The sequence below is a fragment of the Cyanistes caeruleus genome, chromosome 19 (assembly GCF_971803275.1).
Source record: "Cyanistes caeruleus chromosome 19, bCyaCae1.hap1.1, whole genome shotgun sequence".
Classification (NCBI taxonomy): domain Eukaryota; kingdom Metazoa; phylum Chordata; class Aves; order Passeriformes; family Paridae; genus Cyanistes; species Cyanistes caeruleus.
Window position 1 is genome coordinate 7,399,850 of NC_141719.1, and position 17,325 is coordinate 7,417,174.

The 17,325-nt window shown below is 41.5% G+C and overlaps 1 protein-coding gene across 1 annotated transcript in view; it reads left to right on the forward strand.

Moving 5' to 3' along the window:
• Nucleotides 1-17,325, forward strand: part of NOG (noggin) — a 46,811-nt gene that overhangs the window by 16,339 nt on the left and 13,147 nt on the right. Inside the window, exon 3 of the mRNA XM_086857188.1 lies at nucleotides 11,741-11,892. Coding sequence (XP_086713314.1) covers nucleotides 11,786-11,892 — 107 coding nt within the window. The 5' untranslated portion in view covers nucleotides 11,741-11,785. The remainder of the gene's footprint in view (nucleotides 1-11,740; nucleotides 11,893-17,325) is intronic.

The following is a 17,325-nucleotide window of genomic DNA, read 5'->3' on the forward strand; positions in this document are numbered from 1 at the left end:
CCGCTCCCCGAACCCCGCTCCCCGGGGCTGTCCCCGCTCCCCGGGGCTGTCCCCGCTCCCCGAACCCCGCTCCCCGCTCCCCTCGGTGCTGCAGAACAGCCCGGCCCGGCCCGGCCCGGCCCGAGGGCTCCGCAGGATCCGCAAGAGTCCCACGGCTCCGTCGGGACCCAGCCCAATTAGCTACGTGTTTGACTTTTACGTGTTGGGAGAGCTGGCGGTTCGTATCTCAGATACCAACTGCGAAAACAAACTCTCCACGTGTTCTTCAAAGGCTCCCTGACAGTGCAGAAAGCCTTTTCCTTATCTTGGAGCCGAAAAAACTCTTTCTTTTAAATTTCTCCTCCAAAACTCGGAGGGAATCTATGCTAATCATTTTAAAGCCCCGAGTCTTTCACTGAGACGAGCCAGCCCTGCTTTCTCTAACGCTTAGTTCGGTATCTCCGAATGCATATTCATTCTCTAGCTCAGGCTCTCGGTGCGTTTTACCGCCCGTCTCTTTGCTCTAATTTCAATAGTTTTGGGAGGGGGAAAGAAAATCAGATCTTGGGACATTTAGGGTATTCATTAACCTAGTGAAGAGGAACAGAGGCATTATTACTCACATAGAAGGCACCCTGCCCCCATGTCTATCTAAGGGTTCATTGTAAAAGGATTAAAAGTTAAAGACCTTCATCTTATGATTCTTTCATTTAATCTTCGTGGCGCCTGAAAGACATGCTGGATGGATGATCACATTTAAAATATTCCTAATGTCGGCTACCTTAGGACTCCAGGCAGGGCAAACAAACGTAATTTATTTCCAGAAGAAAGAGTATATTGAGATGTTTAAGTTTATGAACCACCATTACCATGTATATTTGTTAGGTTCTGACAAATACCCAAATAACATTAAAATCACCCATTCATCACATATGAATTTATGCAAAACCTTGTATGCCTGGGGCCAATATTTTTTTAGACAGTATTTCACTTGCAGAAAAAAAAAAAAAAAGTTTATTTAAAAAAAAAAGTCAAGAGTTTTTCATGACTGGTAAACACGAGAATTATGTGAACAGAAACTATTTCATGCTGGGATGGCAGCCAGGGACTCGGGAATGTCAACAAAAGTTCTCCGAAGGTTGAAAATGTCACTGGATTACAATACAAGGTCCTTTGCCCCATTAGCAAACTTTGCTAAAGTAATATTCCCACTATTTAGCAAGGGGGCTCAGCCAGTGATTTATCGGTCTGTGATCCCAGCAATGGGGCAAACAGGGACTTCATCTGGAAACCACCTCTGACTGCTGGCTTCAAGATTTAAAAATTTTTATGTGTGCAGAGCTGAATGTGTATTGGTGACTTATGTGAGTGTAAAAGAAGTGTGCTGTTAATGTAGTCTAAATATCTATTACCATATCTGTCTTAATTTTAATCCAGGGGTCATTGCCATCAGAGAGTCACGTGTACATATATGCTTTCTCAACCAGTAACACCCTGCTAATAAATTTATGAGAATATTTTGGGGTTTAAAAAATCAACTTTCACCATCCATAAGGCCCATGATTTTTAATAAATAGCTAAATTTTGTCAGCTGGTAGATCAAAAATAAACTAGTAGTTTTCAATGTTGTTTCTGGTCAGGTCCACTTTCTGGTCCTCCTGCCCTAGTGTTGAAATGTTTGGCTTGTAGTGGAAGTGTTTCAAGCCAAACAAATAAAATATCTTTCTGATGAATGTTTCTATGCAAATCTATTTAATATTAGATTTTGTAATATGTTTTTGTAGCAAAATTGAATTATAGCTCTTTTAAATAGAAATCAATTCATAACACAGCCAGTTTTTTCTTTGCTGATCTTTGTAGTGCCATCATAAGACTGCACAAAGACCACTGTGGGGAAGAAATAAGGGAAGAGTTGAAACTTTGCTTTTACTTACTCTGCAGTTTTTTCTTTTGCAATTTTCATGTCTTAAAGCATAATAATGGGAATTTTAATTCATTTCTGTGTCCGCCATAAGCTCAGCTGAGTAAATTTAACCTGTGTGCTGCAGTTCCTTGTGAGGAGCACAGGACTCCATCTTCTTTGCCACTGTAGTCAGTTTTTAGCAGAATAATCTGTTCTCTCCACACCGTGTGTTTATTCAAAATCTAGTAAAGTTAAGGCCCGGTGTTCCAGGAGGTTTCTCTATGATAATGCATTTAGCATCCAAGCCATTGTTTTTGTCAGTGCAGAGCAGTATTCTACATATCACTGTCCAATGCTTTATACTTCTGATTATCAGGGAAAATCATGTGGCTTTTAACCAAAGTCGTGATGATGGATTATTTGAAAGTGTTAAGAGGAGCACAGTCAATAAGTCAATAAGCACAAAAAAGTAAACCAACTTGTCCAAATGAACTAATTCAAAATTAGTTCAGATAGTGTGAAGAAAATGAACCAACTAGGAAACATTACACATTAAACTGTAGTGTCCTCACATACATACTTAATTGAAAAGTATATTTTCCTTTTATCATTTTCAAAATACCACCACAAAGATGACTTATTGTGATTGCATGAGGGCACTATGGAATCATCACCAAAACAACCACAGCTAGAAATTAGAGCAGTAGTATTTCAGTAAATACTGGACAGGGTTTTCCTCTTCCATAGTTTTAATAGAGAAATAATCTTAATTTAGTAACATAAACACCTTGAAAAAAATTCCCAGCAGTTCACCTCACTGGGCTGTGTTATATAAATGTAATCTGCACCACATTGGCTGGATCTTGGACACATTAAAGAGAAGATATTCCAGCTTGGAGATTTGCCAGGAATCTTCATTGAAAGTTGAAATAAATATAATGACATCATCATATAATATAACATCATAGCTTTCAAGGTGAGCCAAACCAAAGGTATGCTGGCAGGGGAATGTTGCCACCTGGTAGATCCATGCTAGGAATAGATACGATACTCTGATCCAGCGGGGAGGAGAACAGCCACACTCTTCCTGGCGTGCCCACAAGGATCCTGCAGTCTCTCTGTGCCTGCAGGTCCTGTGGGAGCCTTGCTGCACGTGGGAGCTGCAGGATCTGTGTCAATGCCCTCTTTTAAGAGAGCAGCTCCAGCAAATTTGAAGAGACCTTTTCATTCCCTCTTCCCTGCTCCCAGACCAAGCAAGAAGCTCCAATGGTTAAAAGGGAATGAATACATGCACTTGAAACAACTGTTGGAATGGTTTAGACTGGAACAGAAATATTCAGCAATCAACATTAAAAACTCTAAATCCTTGGAGGTGTTACTGCAGGATCAGCAGCTTACAGCCCTCTTCGTGGAGCCTGGGTACCAGTGTATTACTGTTAAGTCCCCTGCAGCTTGTTCTCTGTGGGGAAAGCAGCTGTTCCGTGATGCTTCTGAAGAGTCCGGGCGAAAAGCTGCTGCAGGGAAATCTGCACGGGTGTAGTGTCACAGTGAGTCACTTTTCCCTGCTGAGCTGTGGGACAGGAGTGCAGAGATGCCGCAATTTAGCCTCTGACTCTCTTGGTGGATGGCTTAGATGGAAACCAGCTGAGAGCAGATGTTCTGGGAGCTCTCTGGTTGTGTTTCTGCTCTCTCTGGGGGTAAATTCTTGCTGCCTTCAAGCATCGTTCTGAGTCAGCACTCAATGCCAGACCAACCTGTCAGCCTGTAGATGTCCTGGAAAGCTTTGGAGCCATCCCTGTGTGGGCCTCTGGCTGTGTGTGGGTGCTCCTGTCCCAGCTGAAGGCACGCAGATCCTGGCACTGTCTGGTCTGGAGTCTGCTCTTCTCTCAAGACAGACATCACCCAGCACTCAGGTCTCTCCCATGGAGAATCCCAGAGTAGTCTCTGCGTCAGATAATCATAACAGAGTTTGAAAATAGGTCTCACACTCCCTCCTCGTTGTTTTTTTACCCTCATGAGAGGGGGAGTGGCAAGGCTCCCATCACAAAGAACGTTACTCAGAACCAGAACAGATCTTAAGGCACAACACTAAAAACCTGTATGCAATGGAGAAGGACTGGGTGGCTCGAGGGATTGGTAATGGTATAAAGAGCTTTTCACCACTAGGCTTCTGGCTCTGATCCAGAGGTAGTAACTGAAAGCCACAGTCATCTGATGCCTGCAGAGTGGGCTCTGTAGAATGAGTTGTTGGTCTCTGCATAGATCCTACCAAGCAGGATCCAGATCACAAAGCCACCACCAGAACTGTCAAGCTTGCAGGGATTCTCAATCCAAAGTGCAAAATGAAACAGGACTGAGGATGTTTGATCTGTGTTTGTGGTTAGTAGCTTAGCACTTTGTGATCATGATTGTGATTGTGATTGAGAAGAGTATATTGTTTTGGGTATTTTTTGTTTTATGGGGGAGGGATTAAATTAAGAAAATATATGAAGTATAGCTCCTTGTATTGATACAACCCTAATAGCATTTTCTTTCTGGCACAGTGATATCTTTATTTTTGGCTTACACCTGTCAACTGACTCACTGGCTTGGATGCAAAACTGTGGTCCAGAGGAAGATGGAGCAAACAGAAGGGCCAGGCACTGCTCTGGGTGGTGCAAATATCTTCATAATAAGTGAATCTTACACCTACCAGTGCAAATGCCTTATTTTCTGCAGTGCAACTTTTCAGGGCTCAGGTTAGAGGTTACCCTTCCATAGCATTCCCTATCACACAGCTCCAAGCACACATTTCTCTGAGCAATTTCAGAATATTCAATATTCAGTTTCAGGCTGCTGTGTTGTACCTGTGCAATAAAAAAATCCAGTACCTTTCTCAGCAATAAATAAACTGAGTTTAACTTGAAGTACTAGAAAAAAGAAGTACATAAAACCAATACATATTTATATAAGAGCCAGTGTAAACATCAGTCCTCTGTTTTAAAATGAACCTTCTGGTATTCCAGGCACTTCATAATATTGTCTGGGAGTGAAAAATGGGCACAAAATAATTTTCCCTCACTCCCTCTCCTAGTTTGCTTTGGACATTTAGACACTGCATATCTAGCCAGGTTTATTTTGCCTTTTGTGTGGATTTGTTCCTCCAAGCACATTCCATTTCTTTCACACAACAACAGAATGTTAAATAATAGTGCATAGATATCATTGTAAACATGCATAAATTACTAGAGAGATTTTATAGCCCAGTGAGATGAGCTGAAATACTATCTTTTAAAATCAGGTGGACTTCCAAGTTCATCATGTCCTTTTGGAATAAGTGGTTAATTTTTGTTTTGTAGGTAATGCACAATAAATGAGGTCGTTGACCTGAACCTTGAGGCTCTTGTGGACAAGCTTCAGTTACAACCAATGCCTAAATTAAGTCTTGGTGCTACATCTCCTGGCCTTAGAAACACCCAGGTATCTCTCCTCTCTCTCACTGTATCTGCTCCTGGCTTCAGGAGGGTGTTGAAGAGTTGTTTTCACCCAGAAGTTTACTGGATCTGGGGTGGGTTGACCCTGGCAGGACTCCAGGTGCCCACCAACACTGCTGGATGGTGGGAGAAAATACAACAAGAGGTTCTCAGGTCAAAAAAAAGGCAGGGAAAAATCACTCACCAATTACCATAACAGGAAAAACAGACTTAGGTTGGGGAAATTTATTTATTACCAATCAAATCAGGGTACTGAGAAACAAAACCAAATCTTAAAACACCTCCCCTTCACTCCTCCCTTCTTTCCAGGCTTAAATGCGCTCCTGATTTTCTCTGCTTCCTCCCCACCACCTGCACAGTGGCTTGGAAATGGGTGCTGGGGTCAGATCATCACAACTCATTCAGTGTGAGAATTCCTCACGCTCTTCCCCACCCCAGGGTGGGCTCCTCTCTCCATGGGACCGCAGGTCCTGCCAGCTCCAGCGTGGGCTTCCCCTAGGCAGCTTGGCGTGGGCTCCTTCAGGGCTGCAGGTGGATGTCTGCTCCACAAGGGACCCAGGGGACAGCCTTTATGGCCATGTCTTCACCAGGGGAACCTCTTCTCCTGGTGGTGCCTGGAGCACCTCCTCCCCTCCTTCTGCACAGACCTGGGTGTCTGCAGACTTGTTTCTCTCCAATGTTCTTTCTCCTCTTTCTGTCTGAAGTAGCTGGACATTTTGTTTCATTTCAAAATACCTCAGCCCAGAGGCTCTCCCCTCACGGCTGATGGGCTCAGCCTTGGTCCATTTGGAGCTGGCTGGAATTGGCTCAGTGGGACATGGAGGAAACGTTTCAGTGAAGGCACCCGTGTCACACCTGGCCACACAAAGCCAGCCCCGTTGTGTGTGTGCACAGAGAAGTTTCTGGTGAGTGGGAAGTCCAACAAAGCCTCCTGAGCGCTACATGAAGAAGGCATTAAGGCTGGACCACCAGGTCGGGAATAGTTACACTGTATTTAAGCTGTCTTCTGAAGTGCACAGCATTCTGCTCTGAGCTAGCAAAACCTTGAGCACAACTCAGCCAAGGCTTCACCAGCACATCCTCAGAAGATGACTGCTCACCCCACATGTCCCTAAGTTCTTTCTTGGACCAGCTGAAACCGTCAGCACCCTGTACCAGAGTCCCAAGGGAACCAGGAGCAGCTTGGGTGTTCAGGGGAGGGCTGTTCTACCTAACCAGGAACAGCTGAGTGTTGTGGTTTGTATAAACTGTTTGCCATGTATGTGTGGCATGTGGCAGTAAATGAAACACTTACTTTAAAACTTATTGAAGTTCTTTCAGCAAAAAAAATTAATGTGGGGTTGGCTTTTATGCGTTGTTTCAAATGAAGCAGAGATTTATACACCTTATTATCCTAATTTTTTTCCAGACACTGCACTGAATATCTCTCATATCTTATGGGAAATCAAATATCGGAGATCACTTTTAATTTCCCATCTATGGTAAGAACAAAAAAATGAGTAAGTCTAATGAAGTGGCATGTAGTCAAATGTTCAGACTGTAATCATCCACAAAATACTTAAAGCAATCTGAAAGAAACTTTTCAGACTAGGCAGACTAGGTTCCTCTTACTCCTAAGATTCTGAGAGATGCCAACAACTTTAACATTTTCAGTCCTGAGTGCCTGAGATTAGGTATCTTGTTCAATAAGATGACATCTATTGCAGGAAAACCTTTGGTTTAAGTTTTTGGATGCAGAAATTCAACCCTCTCAGCAGGAGACAATGATAATACACCACACTGTGAAAAACAGCAGATGTAGCTTTACTGCTATGTACAAGACTCTATCTGGTATGGTGAATTTTGTAATTGGTTATAGTAAGGTTTTTTGTTTTGTTTCATTTTGTTTTCAAAAGAGCTAATAGATGCACGTTTTTAGAAATGGGGCATTTAGGTATATAACGCTCCTAGGAGCTGCAGAAAACCCCATTTCCAAATCTCACTCTAAATTAATGAGAAAAAGAGGAGTTTCCAGGAGTTTCTCACAAAGAGTAATCCTAAAGCAAATTGGATTCTAAGCCATATCTTCTGCCAGGGTGGATTTGTGGGGCCAAAGACAAGATGGGGGAGGAACAGCTAAGGCAGCATTACCCTCTTTTCACTTTTTTCCCTCCTCCTGCCTTCCACCAGCGTGGCTGATGCTGTCCCATGCTGAAGGAGTGGTTGAATCCCCTCCCTCCTTCATTTCAGCTCTACATCAGCCCCTGCAGATGTGATGGATAAACATATTAACCTCAGTACATGTATTTTATGTCAATCAAAGATCTTCATCTGCTTTTAAAAATATGAAATATATTCAGAGATCTATTTTTCTATTTCTTATAGAATCTTTCTGTCTTTGGTACAGTAATTACTTGTCACTGAAGTTTCACTTTGCCTGTTATATTTTCCCTGGAAGTTGTCCTAATATTGTGATTAAAATATTTTTTTTTACCAAATAGTAGGTGTTCTGTGAAATTGCATGGTTTTTTGTCTTGCAAGTTCAGCTTTGTGGAATTTCTTTCACTTTCTGTAAAAACAGAGCAAAATATGGACTTCAATGTTCATAACTGGGAGAGCAGGACACCATAATATTCCACCATATAGATAGCATGGTCCAAACACCCTCATTTCAACTGAAAACAAAATATGTTTAAAAAATTGCTGTAGCACTGAATGATAGATCTGAATCATGAGTAGCTCTACTCATGAGTATTAAATAGCCCCATTACAAATCATCCCCAAATCTCCTTCCTCAGAAGCTCTTGAGCATTATTTCTGTGATGCCACTTGAAATGTGTGAGTCAAATATTTATTTCAAGGTATGCCTCCCAGCCTTCCTGAGCCATTCTATAGTTCTATAATTCTATAGTTCATTCTGTAACCCTTGTCCCTCTTCTTAGTATTTTGGATTCATATGAGTAAATATGCTGTAAATTGCTCAATTGTTTCAGTTCTGTAAAACAGTAAATATTCCTGGCCCTACCTGTACAAATTATCTTACTAAGGTCAATAAATTTATCTACTGGTACAGCTAAGGAAAATATTTTAGCAGATTTTCTGGGGTAAAAATGGTGACTCGTTGGCAGTGTAACAATTTATAGATTCCCATCAGCTGAAAAATCTGTCCACTTTAAGCTTTGAAAACAATAAATTACTATTTTTTAAAATAATCTGATCTTTTCAGGGTCATACCTGTTGATTTTTAACTTAGTAGGTTTTTTTCATTTTAGAAGTCCTCATTCAATTCTGTTACAAAATTCCATTCCCTTTTAGCCTGCATAAACTGAAATCCCATTTCAATCAAAATTATACTCAGTAAGATGGAACAGAGCATTTCATGTGATTCTGAGCCAGTATTTCTTCTTTTTCAGCTCACCAGAAATTTTGAAAATGTATTATTTTTGGTGAGCTCAGAGCATATATTTAAATTATTCACCACAGCTGGGAGGAATGGAAAATTTAGATTGTCTCAGAGCTCAAATCAGATGCCAGATCCATGGCTGCAGTAAATCAGCAAAGCTGATGTTGGGTGAGCTGGGTGGTTTTATGCCAGTAAGGAATCCACCTCCATTTAAATATTTGGCTCAGTAGAAAGGTGTAGATGGACTCTTCAGGTGGCTACGGCTTGGAGCTGAGATCTTGAGAGGAAAGACTTGCAGGACAAAATTATCTGACTTATCTGTGGCACTAATGTGTGACTGTGTTTGAGTACTAAGTGTTGGTATAAATTCAGTGCATGGCCAGTATTACATGAATTCCCTTCCACACTCCTTCACTAGGAATATTAAAAGTTGCATAACTTCCAAGTCTTTCTATGTGCTGTTGATTAGCATTCCACCAGGATCACTAACCTATTGGAGTGTCTGTCACTATTAGCGGAAAAGAGTCTTTTATTTCCTTCTCAAATGATTTTGCTTTTCTTCAGTGGTGTCCATAGCAACCCATCCTGGTAGTGATGGGTCCCTGATTCTGTTGCAGGCTTTCCACAGCAGTGTCTTGCCAGCAACAGCAGCTGAGCCGGTGTTGTGAGGCTGCTGGGGGACACGAAGCCACACTGGCTCTCCTGAGCAATGGGAGGTGTCTTTCCACACATGGCAGGTCTGCTCTAGTAAATGGTGCAGCTGATTTTGGGACATCTTCCCTTATTCTGAACCCACTGATGGGAATCTTACCCTGGAAGGTCTTTTGCCTGAAATGCCTTTTCTGAATGTGTCAGTGCACACATTTCTCTGCAAGTCTGTAACTATTTCCAGGAGTATGAGTTCGCTGCTCCAAGCTGAAAGTTAGTTCTGGTAGCAAATAATCTGTGGAAGAGGTTGTCCAGAATGTGGCCAGGGGACAAGGAAAGCAGTTTTTCCCTTAATCTTCTCGGTCATCTTTCCTTGTTTTAATCTTTTTGTGTAAGTAAAGACATCTCAAGAAATGTGTAATCTGCAATCCAGACTATCTCTGCTGCAGACTTCAGATCACAACCAACAATCTAACGTCATGCTCAAATAAGAATGACTTCATTACCTAGACTGAAGCTGTCAAGGAAGACAGAATGTTGTGTTGTGGTCTCTTGTGTCTTAACCTAACCAGTCTTGGACTTAGTAAGAATTGGCTTTATATCACAATGTGCATAAAGCAGGGACCAGATCCAGTGACCTTTATTCATGCGAGCAATTCTTTCTCACATGTGTAATCAATGGGATGGTTTGCTGAGGTAAAGTTTCTCTGCATGTGTAAAAGTGGAAAGGACCTGGACAAAATTCCACATTTTTTTCTTTCTCTGACTCATACTTGTCTCTGGATTTGCTGTGTGTGTGTATTGGCACTGCCGTTCCATCCAAGCCCCAAGTACATCTCTGCAGCTCTTTAGGTTGGATTTTGAGTGCCAAAATCACATCCCACATTTCTCATGCACCCATCGAAGCATCTGCCTTTTGGAAGGAAGAAGTCTTGACCAAATGTCTGCTGCATGATAGGAAAATGATTTGTGCTGTCTGAACTGCCCCTGCCATGTTCATCTGTGCTGGTGCTGTGTCAGTTCTGGTGTTCAGTGTCATTTCTTCCAGGACAGCTTTGCCCTGCAGCCCTGGAGTGAGGGTCCCAGCTGAGCTGGGGCCAAGCACAATGAAGGTTGTATGAACAGATGGACAGGCCTGCAGTCAATAGAGCGTGCCTGAGTGTGAGAGCAGAACTCACAGGTGGGAATGGCCAAATGTCTGTCTGTACTGTGGTTAGGGGGACATACCATTGCTAATTCTGCTCTGGGCTGACTTAACTGAAAAAAGGAATTCTTCCCTCACCACATCAGGAGAGGTTTTGGCCTGTTGGAATTGCCTGGGTGGTGTAAAGGAAGGTGGGGTGTAGAGAGACATTCTAATTAAGTCTCTATCCCCTTTTGTTCATATCTTTTTAGGAAAGCCCCTGTGGAATAGACCAAAATAAGCTCCTACCCCTAGCCGAATAAGTTGTCAGGGTGCAGAACTATATTCTGCAGACTTATGCATGTGTAAGGGGTGTGTAACATTTTTGTCTGAATGGAGCCCTATGTTCTCATAATTTATAGTAAGTAATCTTATTTGCAAAGCATGCCCTTACAGTTTTAAAAAACAGGTTAATTGACTTGCATAAAAATCAAACATGTCAAAGTTTTCCATCTCGACACAAACAGCACATTGAGCAGCACATTGCTACAATAGCCATGATGCAGTCTGAGCTACCTATTGAGATATTTCATAAACCAAAATGGAATCTTAAAAAGTTTGTCAGTTTTGCATACCTCTGAGTTTCTGAATTTAGGAGTCCATTACTCAACTAATTATACAATGTTTTATTTTTTTCCTTGTGTAAATAAACAAACTTGTGTCTGAATTTTGGCAAGGGGCACTAGAAGCCAATTAGAAGGTGTTCCCAATGTATTACAGTATTACAAACAAGATGCCTTTTCTTAGAAAGGCGAACACACCATGTTTCTTTTAATGAGTGTGAAAATATACCAGTTGCTTAATCACTAGCAACTTATAGTTATAAGCATAAGTGAGTCCTTTCTCAGGAATGAAAAACATAGCTTAGTTTCTTTACTAACAGATGACATTTTAATTTAAGGCTCCAGTTTTTGTCTGGAAGGGCTAAAACATCTGAATTATTTGAAAGAGAAATAGGGGGTAGAAGGGAGGTATGAGAGACCAGGCAGGATTTTCTTTGAGTAGACTTCACCCCATGCTCCTTGGAGTGGTGAGAGGAATGTGTGTCCCCTCAGGCTGTGTCTGCAATGCCATCTGAGACACTGTGCCATGTCTAGCATGACACTGGATCCAAAACTAAAGCACCGTGACTTACTTAAGAGTAAAATATTCTTTCTGCATGCATATTTTAGGTCTGGGTTGGAGCAGCATCCCCAGCAGAGCGAGCCCAAGGAAGGATGGTGGCTCAGCTGGAGTTTCTTCCCATGGTCCTCTTCTGGGTGAAAAACAGGAATACAGCCTGGAGTAACTTTGAAAGGATAAAGCATCCTCCTGTGCAGCCCAGGCAAGTGACAATACGCTCGTTGTGAAGCAACAAAAATATTAAGCTGGATAAGAGGCTGGATAGAACAAATAGCTCTATATAGAGACCCTTTATCCTTGTTTTCCTTGAAATGTTTGTCTAGAAACATAAAGATTGCTTGATTTATGACTTGTTCAACAAGCTCCAAATCAGATGGTGTTGCATTCAGAGCAGTGAATCTGTCAGCCTGGCACTGCTCCACTGCAGCCAGTGGAGTGCTGCAAATTCCACACGGCACATCCCCAGCTGCTGCTCACTGGGGTTATGGCAGGAGTGTGGTGCTTGTCAGCAGATAGAAGTGTGAAAGGATCTGGACCATCACAATTTTTAATCCTCATAAAAATAAAATAAGCCTTGGGAAAGCTCTCCAGTGTTACTTAAAAATAGAATAAAGAGTGTTAGTGGTTTTATACGGATTATATAAATTACTAGTTTATTAGAAAAAGGGATAATTTTAAAATGAGAAAATTTCCCTCAAAGGGAACATTAAACTTCTTTGTGTTACTTTATGGATATTTCATTTTACATTTAAAAATAATTAATTCTTTTAAATCAGAAATTTTCTCTATTTTTTTTTGTCAAACAATGCCCTCCCTGCTTCAGAGCTCCCCAGTTTCTTTTGAGCCATCCTCAGTGCTGCTCAGCCCTGAGGCATGAGCTGGAGCTCAGTGAGTTACTGTGCCTGGCTTTGGCCAGGGTCTCTGCAGGTACTCTTAATTCAATGCAGGGCAATGCTGACTTAGCCAGAAAACCAAGCATAGGAGGTTTAATCCAAAGCCAGCCTCACTGCCCAGCTTTAGTTGTGCCAGGTACATGAGTTAGATTCCTAAGTTAGCAGTTTGTGTCCCGGGTTCCAGTGGAACGTTCAGAGAGGCAGAGCACAGTTCTCAGGCTGTTTACTGCCTTATTTACTCTAAAGCATGGTCAGAATTTCACACAGGCATTATAATAACAGCAAAAGCAGCTCAAGAGTCCCTGAAAGATAAGGAAGGAGAAGAAGAAGAAAATGTAGAAAATAAATTGCTCCTTGTGCTGTGATTTTTTAATGGAAAATCGGTCTTGTAAAAAAATTGGGTTATTTTTTCCTTTTGCTAATGCATTTCAAAATGGTCAGGTTCTGAAAAAAATGTGAGGCTTTGATTGGGTAGAAAACCTTATGTTAAAACCAGGAAAAAAATCAGGTTTGCTTGTAAAAATTCTTCAGATTTCAGTACCCAAAAGCGGAGGGGAAGAACTTTGTTCAAAACTAAAACATTTCAGCTTTCTGTCACTGAAAACCAAAAAGTTGTCATTAAATTTTTTGTGGTGAAAGTAATAGTTTCTAATCTAGTTCTGAGATTTTCCAGGACATTTAGGGAATAGCAAGCTATGCTCTGGATGGGGACACAGAAGGCTTTGTCAGAGGCTTCTGACAATCTCTTTGGGTATGTCCACATACCCTGATAGAGGTGACCCAGGGCTCTGCTGGAGTCAGTTATGTCTAGTTTGGTAGAAAATAGTCACTTAATGCTTTTCTGCCTCAGTTTTTCTTCTGTAAAATGGGAATAATATCCTTGACCTCTTTCCTCTCCCCAGTGTGTTGGTGCTCTCTGACGGGGTCTCTGTCTCTTGGCAAATGAGGTCCCGTTTGTAGCTGCAGAGACATGGCTGTTAAAGGCTCCTGGTAGTACTGCTAAGGAAAGATCATATGTCTAAATACTCCCTTTTATTCAGATTTTTATAAGCATTTTGCTTTACTAAGGAAGATCCTCAACCATTTTAAATTTGGAAGGTGTCCACCAAAGTGAGAGCAGCTCTACCAACTTAAACCAACTGAGAAGCTTTGCCCCAAAGTGTGCTTGGGGGGAAAAAAGTAAACTTTTGGTGTAGGAATCCTCTTGTTAATACAATTAGCATATTTTGTGTTTACGGCATTTTTAGAAGTTCTGTTAAAAATAAATTCCTGAAGTCCTGGATAAATAAATACTGTACAGAAGAGTCCTCTGTAGCCACAAAGGTGCCAAAAATTATCAGTAATCCTCAGTCAGATGGAATGTACAGTTGGCAAGGGGATGGCAGGAAAAAGTCCTCACCAGTTCTGCCTCATACTCCCATACAATGAGAGATGCCAAGTTTTTCTGTTGGTGTCTGTGATGCAGTTGAAGATGGGAATGTTTGTCATTACAGAGACCTTGTTTTGGTTAAACAACCAGTGAAAGGCTCAGTTCAGTTGCATATTTTTCCATCACTAGACGTCAGTTTCACATGAGCTGCTTTATTTTGTTAATGAAATTTGACCTTCATTTCTTCTCCCTCTGCATTTAACTCATTTTAGGTCAAAACATATACTATGCAAATGAAGAACCACAAGTCCAGCCCACTAGTGATGTGGTTTTAAAGTCATGAATAAAAATAAAAATTATTTACAGGCTAGTCTGGGGCAATATATGCCTTGAAAACTGACATCCAGGATCCTGGCAGCTTACGTATGTATTTATTTAGGCTTTTACACTGCCAGGATTTATAATTGGGGGGCTGGGGGTGGTTTTTTTGGAAAGTGACTGGTGATTTTAAAGGCTTTTATTCTGAGTGACGAAATTCAGACAAATGAAACTGGCATGTGCTCCCTGCTGTCTGAAACGTGGCTTTGTTTGAGCCCTGTGTAGTAAAGCTTCAAGCTCTTGAGGAACCCCCAATCACTTGTCAGTGCTGTGTATCTTGTCCCCTGGGCAAAGTGCATTTAAGTGGATAATGGGCCAAGAGCTGTTTTTATATAAAACTGTGGAATTGCCAGTTGGTTCAACAGGAATTACACCTGTTCAGCCAAAGGCAAACTTTGGCCTAGGCATTGAAATTTAAAGATGCTGCTGCATCAGGGCACAGCCACCCTGAGCAATCACAGCCTCAACACTGCCTTGTCTCCGAAGTACTGCACCAACACCAGGCACACCACGAAGATGAAATCACAAAGTAGTAAGAAAATTGGAAATCTGCTCAATCTGAGGTTCTCCAGTCAGTTTTACTGGATCCAGCCCTAATAAATACCCTCCCTAAATGTTCCACCATTAGATCTCTGTGATGGCATCGCTCTGTGCCAACAGAAAAGTTAGAAACACTTTGCTGCTTAGAAAAAACATCTGCTGAAAAGTTTAGTAGCTTAATTGCAAAGTGTGTAGAAATGTTTAATAGCCAGAAGAGTAGAGCTGTAGGAGTGACTGTGCCTGCGTAGCACTTGAATCTTTTCAATTAGCCCTGAAGGCAGACGTCTGAGAACAGAAAAATTAAGAGACTGAAAAGATTTGCCATCAATGCCATGATTAAGCCCCATTCATACTCAATTTCTCAGTGTTTTCCAGACCCCAAAGACATAAAGGCAAAGTCTGAACTATTTAAGGACTGATGCAGCTCCAGATTAAATTAATATCTACATTATAGCAGCTACTACTGTGACTGTCAAAAATCAGTTTTACCCCAGAGAGAAGGTACAAAGGAAACAATGGAAGGTCTTCTGCATGAAACCCTGAAATCAGATCCTAACAGGCACACAGAGCTGTGCAGATGTAACACAATCTAACCTTTTCATGTTTAGACTAAAGTACTTTCATTTAACGTTACACTTAACGGAACAGCTTTAAACCAGCCACAAAGAAGTGACCTGGCATGTTTTGACTATAATAAGCATTGATTCCATGCCTATAAATTTTATAGTTGAATCAATTATACTCTTTCTTTATAGGATTAGGGAAAATGTTCCATTTCAAATGGAATTTTTCTTTTTTATTCTCATGACAGAAAGGAATTGAAGAGAGAAAAAAGAAAAAACGGGTGAGCAATGCTAAAATTATTAAGAAAATGCCTAGAGTATATTCTGCTAGAATAAAAGCTGTCTAGATAGACTGTCTCAGCCTGTGGAAAGATCCGTCAGAAGAAAATATTTCTTTTTTCCCATAAAATGAGAAAATCACCAGCTGTGGTCTATCAGTTCCCGGAGCAGTTAGGAGCTGACACTCAGATCCCAGTGCAGATGGGCCTGTGCTATCAGACTCAGCACTGATGAGAAGGGACACACTTTTCCATCAGAAATAGGATCCTGAACTTTGGGGAGAGCTCAGTTAAATCTTCAGCTGTGCCACAAGCTTCCTTGGGCAGCACTTCTTTCATCTGAAATGGCCAGGCCTTGGCACTGTGTTTTCATAAAGTGCCCAGTCAAATGGGACTTCGAGTCTTTGCTGGGACTGAACACAGAGCCTATTGATCACTAACTGCTACAATTAAATTATCACCATGGAATGCAGTGCTCTCAATACTTGTGGCAGGTTGAGTGGTAAAGTTGCATAGTCAGGTGGTAGGGAAAAGCTCTGAAAATCTTTGGTTGAAGTTGTATGAAGGTTTTGAAGTAACTTTTCAAATTCCTGATGATGTTACTATTATAGAGCATAATTCTAGACATTTGCAGAGGATACACTAAGATACCAAAGCCTGTTGTTAGTCAGAGGTCACAGAGCAAGGAAAGGCCAGAACAGAAGCTCTTCCCCTTGAGCCACATCACACTGTGGAGTGAAAATAACCATTTCACCATGCTGAAGAGAGATTATGAGGCAGCTTTTGACAGATCTCAACAACACAAACCAGAATTCTTCAGAGTCTCCAAAACTCAGATGAACTTGTGTACTGCAGCAGTTTTTACTTACAAAGGCTCTGAGTGAGGTGCCAGTCCAGAAGTGCTAAGGACTGCATCATATGTAAGGATTGAAATCATATCCTCCATTTATTAAAAAGGAACTGGGACACAATTTTCACCCAAAAGTTTGGGGTACATGTTACAATATGTGTTCCTATGTATCCACACAAAACTTTGCTGCAAGCCAGTAAAATCTAATGTGTGACCCAAAAAAACCTAGCACAGTGAGCTGAAAATTTTCTGGGTAAATCCTGGTCTGGGTAGACACCTCAGAAAAGCTGTACCAAGAGCAGAGAAACCCTTTGCTTTGCCTTGTAGGATGAAGTGCAACATGTTCACAGTGAAAACAGGAGTTGCACAGACCCTCCCTGCTGTCAGAGCACATCACAGATCCTGGCCCAGAGCACATCACTCTACCATAGGAGGGATCCTCTGGATGAAGTGATCACACAGGAGAGGACAAAAGGAGCCTCTGGCTGCTCTTTTGCACTTCCTGAAGGTCAAGGCCTGGGGCAAACAGACTCAGTTTAAGTGATGAAATGCAGATCAAGGTGCACTAATTTATGATGTTTGATTTTATAGCTCTAAATTACACCTTTTTTTCCCATCCCAGTTACTCTAAGTACCTGACAAAACAGTGCCCAATCAAATTTCTGTAAAATAGCAATGGAGGGAGAGTAACCAGCTTCTTTTGTAGGATGCACCAGGACTTCTATATATGAGAAACAGTAAAATATGCTTGAAGCTTCTACCAA